Genomic DNA, 12,174 nt, shown 5'->3' on the forward strand with positions numbered 1-12,174 from the left:
AACTGGATGTTTTAAGATGATGATTAGACATATTCAGTTTCATCGGTCAATCTTGATCGTCTATTTTCATGCTATTGATTGGAAGCTTATGATCACCGGATTGGCATGATTTTTGCATCATGGCTTGCTCCTGGTTGAATGAATGAACGGGGACATTGACAATAAATTACCTTGTGTGCCATTTATAGATTTGGGGACATTGGACTTAGCAAAAGTAAAAAAATAATCGAGTTTGGGTGTCGTTTGGTATGGGTTGAGGTAACCCACTGGTAGAGCTGGGCATTGACTCGAGTTGGACCGAGTTAGAGCTGACCGGCTCAATCCACTTTTGAAATAGGCCTGATTCAAACTTGACCCAACTCAGTACCAAGTCTAGCATGCCTAACCCGATCCAAGTTTGGGTCTGGTAATCCAAACCGAGTCCGACCCGGTCACAAGTACCAAGTTGGATCGGGTGCAGCGGGTATCCATGGGCTGAAATCAGAACTCAAAACCGAGAATCACTTGCCAGAATTGCAGTCTCTCCATCAGCTACACAGCATCTCAAATCTGAAATGTCATATCTGAATTATTTTTTGTTTTTTGTTTTTTTTTTTTAAAATATATGTATGAGTTGAGTTTCGGATTGAGTCGAGTCCATAACAAGTTGGATTTTGGATAAAGTCAAGTTACTGGGTGACTCGAACTCGACTCAGATTGAATTTAGATTGGAGGAAGTCAACTCGATTCGGATCGACTCACCCACTCAGTTCAGATTGAGTCGGATCTGAACGAGTTGGACTAGTCGAGTCGTCCCGTGACCAGCTCTACCTACTTGTCGGGCCAGGCTCAGGTACCCATTGGGTGCACCAGCCTCATTAACACCCCTGGAGAGATCAGGGATCCTGGCCTGCCTGTAAAAAGAAAAGAAATAAAGGGCCTACGTGATATTATTATTATTATTATTGGGAAGGCCATCATGTATTCATTTGAGAAGCTATTTACACAAAAATACAGAGAAGACCAGAAAACTGGAAAAAAAAAATAAAATAAATTAGAATCTACAATATTTACAGAGATAGCCCACCACTGAACTAATTGCCTAGCACTGTTGAAACAAACCGAGACCGGACCCATCTGATTCATGAAGCAACGGTTATTTCTTTCCTCCCAAAGTGACTAAATTCCCGTCTGTATATATATATATATATTTGTATGCTTCGAAGGATCAAGGTTTGCTAGCTCCATGGCAGACCAGACATTCCTTGTCAACTGGCTTGTCAAAAGATGAGGTTGGCAAGTTCTCTAAAGTCATCTGGTCCATCGAATGGGTGACCTTGTGAGTGGACCTGCTTATTTCTCTACGTTCATCTACATGGTGGGGTCCACCTCATGAACCTCAGGTGTCCCATGGACCAGCCAGGTTGGCAAGTGGCATGTAAGAGAGTGCATGGGGTTGCTGAACAACCTTCTCTACTGGGTTCGAGCATGTAGCTCAATGGAAGATAGCCTGCATTCCAATAGTGAGGTCAAGGGTTCGAGCTGAAGTTACCTATGACCTTCTCTGCCTTCTGTAGAAAACCGAAACCCATATACACCAAGTGAGTGGCCCCAGATAAAATCTAACCGTTAATGGGCAACACTCAGAGTAGGCACACTTGGGCAAAAGCAACCCACGAGGGTGCTGATCGGTCCACCTATGCAAGGGCGAAGTCAGTTGATCTGTGGCTCTTGAGTGTAAACATCAGTATCAGTCAATGACTTTTCAAAATTCTTAGAAACCCAAAAAATTCCTAAACTGTTTTCCCATGGTCTGATCCAAATGCAGCCCAATGACATTAGTAGATGGAAGGCACGGAGCTATACCTTTTTCTCATCTATAGAACTTGTGCAGTATGGACTTGCAGAGTCGAGTGAGGGTGTATATACCGTTACAGTTGCCTAGAAACTTGTGGATGCTTGTATGTTTCTATGCTTGACACAACACTATAAATCTTGTAAGCAAAGCACAGTGATGTCATTGAGAAGTGGCATGTCTTGGATAGTTTTTAGTGAGGTATCTAGACGTGCAATGTCCATAAAATTCCTTGCTATCTAGCTGAGGGAAAGTAGACTTGGATGGTTTGGCCATGTGCAATGGAGACCAAGAACTGCACTGGTTAGTAGTGAGAGAGAGAGAGAGAGAGAGAGAGGGAGAGAGGGAGGGAGGGAGAGAGAGAGGGAGGGAATAGTTTTTAGTGAGGTATCTAGATGTGCAATGTCCATAAAATTCCTTGCTATCTAGCTGAGGGAAAGTAGACTTGGATGGTTTGGCCATGTGCAATGGAGACCAAGAACTGCACTGGTTAGTAGTGAGAGAGAGAGAGAGGGAGGGAGGGAGAGAGAGAGGGAGGGAGGGAGGGAGAGAGAGAGCTAAAACCACATGGATCAAGGTGCTGAGAATGGATGTAAAGGCTGCGTGCTTGTTTTGCATTGATGTATTCAGCCTCTTATGTAGATTTTCTGTTTGGCAGAAGATTTCTCAAATGCTTACCTCTACTCTCTTGGTGTAAAAGAAACTGATGATAGGGTCTCAAGATCCAGGCTTTTGTTTCACTTTGTGACTTTTTACTGTTAGATCATGGCCTTCGTAGGAATGAATAACGTCTTGTAGTCCCTACTGCTTTCTTCTTTTGATAGGGTTTTATGAAATTTTCTAAGAGAGCAATTCCAATGTAATGCTCATCCAAGCTATGATTTCTTCAAATGAATTATTGAACGATTTTTTATGTTCTATTACTTGATTATTTTGTTAATGTAGACTTTCAGTAATCGATTTTGATGGAACTGTATGAGTATTCTTTTTAAATTTTATTAATTTGCTACAAAAGTAAATATTTTTGGAGCTTGTCATGCTTGGACACTTGGACACTTCGCGTGCATGTGCCACATGTCCAAGTAACGTACATGACAATCTTGAAAGGAATGAAACTCATAAAGCAGAAGCGTGAGATTGCGAAGAAATGTTTTATTATGGGTGAAATTACACAGAAAAAATGGCGGGCATCTAAATCAACTACGGTTAGAGAAACCATTTAAGCAACTAGAATTTTGAAGAACCCCTATTCTCAATGTAATAGGGAGAATATAGAATCGGATGTGAGTCATATGTTCAAGGTAAAGAGGCCATTGGATGCACTCATACAATTCTTGTTTGAATTGATGAGATAATTATCATTGATGGTCAGCGACTATATACAAACAGTGGATGTTTTGTAGGAGAAAATTTGAGGGTCAGTGACTATCCACAAGCAGTGGGTGTTTTGTAGGAGGAAAAAACCAAGTGATACAATTTCCCGAAGGAATGGTAGGAGGGACACACAATCCGACTTTCATCAAGTAGAACATCTTTTCTAACCAAAGGATAGAAACTCCAATCCACACTCCAAAGTCAAAACTAAGGCCTTACATGGCTCATTGTCATGGATAAATGTCTAAGCCATCAATAGAAAGGGCATCTTGCTATCCTACAGCAGATTCAATGGCAATTCCCTTGCATGTTTGAAATACAACTATTCGATACAAATTCCAAGTCAAATAGTTTCTTCTTCTTCTTCTTTTTTGGCAAATAACATAATGGGATAGAAGTCTGAGAGTGATGCATCTTCCTCATCTGTGAATGTGTCCATCAAAATTTTGCACTATGAAGTTTCTGCCAAAGCTTAGGACGTGTTTGGAGATTCAGTTTCCTAGACATGAGTTGGGGCACGCCAAATCGATAAATGGGGTGGTTTTAACTCCTAGCTAATAAATGGGGTGGTTTTTGACTCCTAGCGACAATTCCATTTACGAATTGATGCAGAAATGCGGGGAAGAGCAATAAAGTCAGGCTATTGTCATCATCATCATCATCATAAAAAAGTAAGGCATGCTGTCCATGTTCTGTGTATGATCAAATGCATTCGTTCCCGCATGTATGGAAACCTCCATAACGAACAATTCATGGATTTGAGCAAACACCCAAATAGGTGATTAGCATTCAATGTCACAGGTCCCAACACTTTCATGAATTAATACAATTTTATATTTGTAACTGAGTAGAAAAATGAAACAGCGCTCACAACAACACCCCTTTGAGAACAAAGAAGGGTCTGCAATGCTCACAAATGATGAAGTTGAAATATATATTGAAGAACAACCAACAAGCCCAAGAGAATATACCAGTGATACAAGAACTAATCGAAAGAATAAGGGTGCGTTTGGTTGCACCAAATATCAAGAAATTTCAAGACATTTATCTTTAGAATCATTCTAGAGACGACTCATCTGTTGATATCCTAACAACTTCATGATTATAATCATTCTAATTTGGTGCAAAATATCATGATAGTGGGTGCAACCAAACACAACCTCAAATAACCAACAAACATCAATGCAAAATCTCCGTTCATTTCATGGTTGGTAAAGAAGTACATACTCATTAATATAACTGAAGATTCAACCCAAAAGGGGCAATTTCAATGTACAATTTGGTTGCGAGCGGAACTAAAACAAGTTCTCTCTCGTTCTCTCTCTCGCCTACCAAGCAATGCCGGTAATAGTACACCGAACTACATGGATTATATACACATAACAGCCAGAAAATTCGACAAATATGCAGCTCAAATCTGTTCCTTCTCTCCGCATAAAGGAACAATAGCAGCTGGATTATTCGTTAAACAGGGGAGGTTGAGAGAGCACGCACCTTTCATGCTCTTCGGATTCACACGGGCCCCATTGGTGATCAGATAAAGCGCCACTTGGGCGTGCCCAGCCTCGACTGCGCAATGGAGTGGGGTGTACCCTGCATCATCCACGAGATCGACCTGCGCCCCATGACTAATCAAGAGCTTCACACTCTCGATCCGACCCTTGAACGCAGCCCGGTGTAGTGGGGTCCAACCATTCTGATCCCGCACATTCACCTTTGCGCCCTGTGAGAGGCAGCTCTTCAGGCCATGAACATCATCCATGCCCGCGGCCCTCTGCAAGACGTCGTCCAGGCGAAGTACATCGAGCAGATGGAAATGCCCGCCGTCTACAGCTAGCGAGAACGGTGTCTTCCCATCCTTCGTCACGGCATACTTTGTGAAGGGGGCATGCTCCAGAAGGAATTCAACTGCCTCCAGACGCCCCTCCTCCGAGGCGCAATGCAGTGGGGTCCAGCCATTCAAATCCACACGGCATGGGTCACCGCCGGCCGAAACACAGAACCTCAGCGCCTCGACATGGCCACGACCAGCAGCAACATGGACCGCGGCTCGGCCGCTCGAATCCACCGAATCAATTCCACAACACTCCAACAATGCCTCCATCAGATCCACCCGATTCGCTGCAGCCGCGTCGTGCCAGAACCGATCGACAGCCGTATCGAATTCCACGCCATTCCCGACCAGAACCCGAACAACCCCAACATGCCCGGAAGCCACCGCGACCGAGATCGCCGACGCCCCATCCGATCCCTTACAATTCACATCCCCGCCAGCGTCGATCAGCGTCGACACGAAATCCGGATTCCCGACGCGGGCCGCGTCGCGTACGAGCGCGGAGATCTGCGGTCCGGAGCATCCGGAGACGGCCTTGGAGAGGAGAAAGTCCGTTGGGACGGTCCGTGGAGATCGGAGGAGGAAATCAACGACGTGAGGGCCGACGAACGCGATCGGTAAGGAGGCGTCTTTGAAGATGTGGCGTCCGGGGCTGGAGAAGAGACGGCGAAGATCGGACGGCTGAGCTTTGCCCGTTGGGAGCATGGAGGAGCGGATGGAGAGCGTGTGGGAGGAGAGAGAAGCGGCAGGAGAGGAGAGAGAGAGGAGGGAGTAAGAGAGGGAAGAGAGAGGCGGGAGTACGGTAAGAGGGAGAGGAGGTTTGAACGAGAAGAGGGTGGAATCGGTGGTACTGAGGGACACCGCAACTGACATGGTGTGCATGAGGTTGGTGATTGTGAAGGTCTGTGATGTGGAGGGCTTGTTTGGGGTGAAGGAGAGCTGGAGGTCCTTGGTATCAACGGTGATTAGGCGGTCCATCGGAATGAATTTGGGAATGGACGGTTGAGATGGGGTTTATGATGGAGTGGGGGTTTTCATGGTTTTTGGGAGGAGAGGCGTGCTGCTGCCCCGTTTTGGGGGTTGGGAAGGAGATGGTGGTTTTCTTGTGGAGCTGGGATGGTGACTTTGACGTAATGTTTACTGACTCTACGCGCGTGTGGAGATCTACTATCCACGCTCGTTCACACGTGCAGTTAAGGGATACGTGTGAGAGATCTGAGATTTACGTCTGGTTGGAAATAATTTTATAAAAATATTATTTTCACTTCTTAGGCGGGCCGACGGTTAAGAGCAGTTTTTTGGTTATCCGTTCGTTTGTTTTGTAATGCTTTGGCCCACATGATCTGTGAAATAGCCCGATTTTAGGAGATTGGATGTAATCATTGCATTATTTGTATCTCAGATCTGGCACAAGTATTATATATTTACACGTGTGAATGTGTAGAGACGATCACGGTTTCACACGCGTGAGGGACTAGCAACATGGTAGTGTCTGTCTCTTTCGCCGCCTAGATGCTCTGGTGCCGAGCGGACTGCCAGTGACGCCCGGCACAGAGATATTCCTGTGCGCGGGGCTGTGTGGGGCCCACATGGATGTCCTTGACAAATCCACACTGTCCATATGTTTTGAAAGGCCACAATAGGACAGGAGTAAAAAAATCAGACAGATATAAAATTTAGGTGGGCCATACCAAATAAAACAGTGGGAACGGAAGCGTCCACCGTTGAAACCTTCCTGTAGCTGACCATGATTCTTATACGCCATCCAAACCGTTCATAGGGTTACTACCACTGAGATAAATTGTAGGCACAACATCGTACTGACACGAAACTTCTCTCGCCCCCAGGTTTTCAATCCCTACTGTTTCGTGCAGTATAGGCCAAATTTTTTGTGGATCTTTCTGACTTTTATACTTCTATCCTATCGTGGTCTTTCAAAACAGATTGACGGAGTGGATTTGTTACGAACATCTCTACGGGACCCACACATCCCCGGGCACAGCAATATCTCTGTGCCCGGGGTTGCAGGCAATCCGCTTCCGCTCTAGCCTCTAGTTTGGTATTCTCAGCGGACTCGCTCGCGTTAGATGGAGATGGGGCTTCGTGCATGTGCTAACTGGAACACGTGTGATGGATCCAGGAGATTCATCAGGTAGGGAGAACGTGAACATGATCTAAATAAAAAAAAAATCAAGGAAGGATAGCTATCGTGTAAGTTAGTTTGGACAGTAGAATATTCATTTTTAGCCGTTCGTTTTTTTTTTTTCATATAGCTGTGGCCTACATGATGAGTGGACCAGTCTTCTTTGGGAGGCCAAAACAATCAGAGTTTCTCTCTCTGATGAATGGCCCGGATGGTCGTGCAACATTCTCTGTTGCTACCTGTTCAGCACGAGGCACTACAGTTCTATTCTCCATTTGAATATAGACCATTGTTTCAAAACCGTACATCCGCAGGCCATAGTTTCAAAAGATAGTATTTTTCCTATCAGGAAATTTTGAGACATGGACAAACCACGACCAGCACAGGATGGTCTAGATTAAAAGAAAAAACAAAACCAACAACCACTTTATTTGAAAAATATCATACAACGGTTCCTTTCATGCCAACGTGCAGGTACGAGGATATCCGACCGGTTAAATGTACAGGCCAAACCATGATAATGAGATGGATCGAAAATGAAGAAAATCCATCCACGAGGCAGGATCGAGCGTAATCAATGGACAACCGGTATGACTTAGTGCACTTGAATGGCCCACCTAATAAGTGGATCAGATTTAGTTTTCTACCAAGTTATTATCACGGTGCATCAACACCTATTTCACGGATCTGATGTTCTCGCACGTGAGGCATGTTGATGGGAAAGAAATGGACGGATGTGAAAGTTCCTCTAGATGTGATCATTTTTTAAATCCATAATTTATAAGGTCCATCAAAATGGTGTACTTCGCCAACGCGTAATGGACTCGGATTCCGTAGTGACCCCTCCAGTACCGTGGTCGGTGCTGTGGGCCCCACAATGATGTATGTGTTATGGACGCTGATTGGGTACTGGCCCCACCAGGACCTAGCGATACACGGACGCGGTTTGGTTAGTGCCGTTGCCACTAGCTTAGGGGGCTAGTGGTCGGTGCTCCATGAGCTCACCATCATGTATTTGTTTGATCCATGGGGACTATCTATTTTTTCATATCATTTTTGGATTTGATCTAAAAATGAAGTATATCTAAATCTAAAAAGGCCTACCAATACATCCTGTATGGGGTGGGGTGAATAAGACTATGCTAAAGTAAAACTTTAACAGCGGAATATAAATGAATAAAGTAAAGATAACTCTTTTAAACAAATCACAATACGAAAATGTAAAGCAACTTCAAATAGAGAGATTGATACCAATGTTATTCTAAGGACAACCCTGCACCATAAAAACCAAGGGTTTATGAAAGGACAACCTTACTAGAATAATTTGAATATCAAAAACTCAAACTGAAAGGAAATAAAGAAAATAGTAAGAAATAAATTCTAAACTATTACAACATTCCCAACAAAGCTTGAAATGTAAATATTATAACATTCACATCCACACATACATCCCACAAATTTGAATGATAAAAGAAATAGAAATTAAACAAACATTCAAATCACAAGACATAAAGAATTATAGTGGTTCGCCTGTGTGTTCACCAACTGTTAAACAACAGCCACACAACTTGCTACTCCACTCCTAATATCCTCACACAGGGGATATTAGCGTTCACTATGAAAATAGGTTTCTCAGGTTCACCTAAAACCTTCACAATTGTGTCTTTCAAATGGGCTTGCACAATTCAACAGCCCAACCTCTGAGTTTTTTGGCTTTCCTCAGATAATCAACACAATGAGATTTTTCTGGCTTATTCTCAAATAAAACTAATAGAAGGAAATTTACAATAATATAAAATACTTGAATTTTTCCTTTTGTAGCAGCCCGAAAGAACCAATCGTAGTAGAAGTTCGAATATAAAAGTTCAATGTCCAATACTCACTTTGAAATAGTTCTAAGTTCTAATTGATTTTAAATTAAATCAAGTTGGGCTAGCACTATTTGATTTTGATTCTAAGAAGTGGAATATCCCAATTCCTCTTTCAAATTAGATTGGAATGCAGAAACAAAATCAAATAAAAAAAGCTAACAAAAGAGAATATTAAATATGCACAATGTAGCTTAAAAAGAACACAAACTTATCTCTCAGAGTGATGCTTTGATTTTACTTGAATTTGATCGCAAACTTTGAAATTAGTGCTCTGTTTATAGTTGCAGAAATCGCATCTACGACTAGTTCTGTGGACACTACGACTGGTCGTAGGATGAACTGCATTCTGAAATTTTGAGTGCGATCGGATAAAACTGTTCTACGACTGGTCGTAGGCCTTGCACGACCGGTCGTGACACCTCCACGACTGGTCGTGAGGCACCAGGTTTGTTCGCTGTAGTTTAAGTCGTAGATCTTGAACTGGTCATAGGACGAGTCGTGCGCTGTTTACACGACCAGTCGAACAGAGTCCAGGACTGGTCGTAGCTTAACGACAAAATTCTAAAAATTTGCAACAAACTTAGGACTGGTCTTGGAATTTCTTGGACTGGTCGAGGCAGTTCTAGGACTAGTCGAACAAGGTCCAGGACTAGTCTTAGAATAGACCAAACACTTATAAAATGATTCAATTGACTTTATGTATACAAAATGATCTACCCTAAGGTCAATCTAAGGTCATTCATTCCTTAAATGTGAAGTATGGACATTGAATCTTCATTTCTTCAGATGATGGTTGACCTTTGAAGATTATGAAGCTTTGAGATCTCTACATGATTTTGCTTGAACTTGAGATCTTTTAAAGCATGGATTTGTCGTTCTTGAGTTGTACTTGATCTTGAGTTGAACATTATCTTGAGTCTTGAACAAGCACTCGTCTTTTCGATGTAGCTTTAAAAACTCTGAACATTGAAGCATATAAAAGTGGACAAAATACTTGACCTTGCATTTCTTGAAGTACATCATCGTTCTTTACTTGAAGTACTGTGATGCAGTGTCTTAAACATATAAATCAACATGCTACACAAGACACAGATTGTGTTTTTGGCACCACAAAATTTGACAACTAAAGGAGAAGGAAACCAGCACTTACAACCTCCCCCTTTGTCAAATTTGTGACAAAACACACTCCAATCAAAATAAGAGAAGCACAACATACTCAATAAAGAATCACATAAGAGAACTAATTACAGCATGGTTAAAGAATCATGCACCAGTTATTATTAACTAGCACAAATTCAAACTTCCCTTACTTACTCCCCTTGAGTAGCACACATATATAAAAAAAATATGCTACTCTACTCCCCCTCAATCCATATCCATAAGTATTCAATCCAACTTTAATATACTCCTCCCTTTTGTCATAATATGACAGAGGAAGCAAAGAATAAATGGAAGAAGAAGACCAATAAGAGAATAATAAAGGAGTTAAATAGGTAAAAGATATAAAAGTAAATTTAAAGTGCACATATCATAAACCAGTATAATCCAAAGTAAGTCTAGCACATTGAAAGAAACCAAAGTAGTATAAGAGTTATTACAGACCACAGGATGAAAACACCTAATCAGATCCTGAAGAAGGAGTAGGTATGGTAGAATCAAGTTGATGAAGGCCCTTATTTAAGTGCTTGAGATACTCGCGCATATATTTAAATTGTAAATCATAGGCAACATTCATGTTCTCTACCTTCTCCTCAAGTGCACGAAGACGAGCATCAAAATCGAATGGCTCATAGTCAGGATCATTTGTAGAGTCTGATTCAATTTCATCAAAAATGTCATCCATATTAATATCATCAGGAGGAAGATCACCAGCCACATCTGCATTCCCTACTTCAGCTCCACCACCACCAACATCCACTTGGCTAGGAGCCAATTCCAATTTCATCTTGTTAATATTTGAATTGTTAAAAATAAGATGATGGATAGGAGCCTCTCCAACAGGCATAACAACTAGCATGTGAGAAGCTAACACGGTCATAAGATAGGCAAATGGAATATCACTGTGACCTGGATGGAGACGAAACTGAATGATGGAATGACATATTAACGAAGGAAGACAAACTTTAGTACTAGAGATGACAGAATACAAAACTCGAACCATAAAGGAAGTCAGTTCTGTTTTATTACCAGAACGTGGATACAGATTTAAAATAAAGATTCTGTGGAGAACCCTGTATCTGGGTAACAAGTACTTTAAGGGGAGAACATTCCCTTTATGAGTCCATTGTACATCCATATTACATAAATCTCTAGTGAGCATGCATTTTTCTGATTCTGAGGGTTTCTCAACTAGAGTATGAATAGGAATACCCTTGTCATTAACAGGTATGTCTATTAGACCTAAAATCAGATGGCGATCAATTTCAAATAGACTTTCTCTAGCATCAATTTTAAACGTTAAATTCTCAGTCGCAAAATCAGAAATGCGTGAAAACATGGACTGAGCAATAGACTGGTATGCAGGCCCACCCCAATGTAAGATGTTAGCCCATCCTACAGCTTGGAGAAGAGGAAGGATACCAAAAGGAGCAATGTGGTCAAGATCAATAGGTTGTTCAACAATAACATTGCGCATTCACAAATCCTGCATATATGAAGGATCATCTTCGGGTGACCGAAGATGGCGCCGAGAGATAGGAGTTGCTCTATAAGATGATTGACCACGGGAAGTTTTCTTTTTACCCCTAACATCTATTTGCAACAAAGAGTACAAAGAATCAAGAGATTACAAAGGATGTAGAGTTGGGTTTGGTTAGAATAGATTTTTTAAAAGAAAACCCCAAAATCGCAATGAGTCCCAAAATAAATTACTCCAAGAGTGAAAATGAAGTAATATTGACTAGAATCTACAAGAAAAATGCAAATGATATACTAACGTTGAAGATCTAGGAAGGTGGGTATGACTGGTCGTCGGCTTGTTGGAGAGGAAATAGGAAATGAAGAAGATGAGGTTTTTCCCAAATTTTAAAAGGGCCAGCATGCTACACGACTGGTCATGGGTTGTCCTCGACCAGTCGTGCCACGACTGGTCGAGCCCGTCCACGACTGGTCGTGTACC

At 42.1% G+C, this 12,174-nt stretch overlaps 1 protein-coding gene across 2 annotated transcripts; it reads right to left on the reverse strand.

Annotated features, from left to right (window-relative positions):
- Positions 1 to 744: 744 nt before the first annotated feature.
- Positions 745 to 6,134, reverse strand: LOC131230913 (protein VAPYRIN-LIKE-like). Of its 2 annotated transcripts, none has more exons than XM_058226937.1 (2): positions 4,703 to 6,134; positions 745 to 893 (listed from the first exon to the last, which is right to left on the reverse strand). In XM_058226937.1, the coding sequence occupies exons 1-2, from the start codon at positions 6,018 to 6,020 to the stop codon at positions 829 to 831; spliced, it is 1,383 nt and encodes a 460-aa protein (XP_058082920.1). In that variant the 5' UTR covers positions 6,021 to 6,134; the 3' UTR covers positions 745 to 828. The 2 variants fall into 2 exon arrangements, with proteins under 2 accessions (XP_058082920.1, XP_058082919.1); XM_058226936.1 differs by lacking the exon at positions 745 to 893 and adding an exon at positions 945 to 1,676.
- Positions 6,135 to 12,174: the final 6,040 nt, after the last annotated feature.

Source organism: Magnolia sinica, chromosome 17 (assembly GCF_029962835.1).
Source record: "Magnolia sinica isolate HGM2019 chromosome 17, MsV1, whole genome shotgun sequence".
Lineage (NCBI taxonomy): Eukaryota > Viridiplantae > Streptophyta > Magnoliopsida > Magnoliales > Magnoliaceae > Magnolia > Magnolia sinica.

Coding starts and splice junctions, on each gene's coding strand:
- LOC131230913 (XM_058226936.1), bottom strand. CDS start 6,020: ATGGACCGCCTAATCACCGTTGATACCAAGGACCTCCAGCTCTCCTTC. Junction 1,677..4,702: donor GAATCCGAAGAGCATGAAAG/GTGCGTGCTCTC, acceptor GCCCTTGCATAG/GTGGACCGATCAGCACCCTC.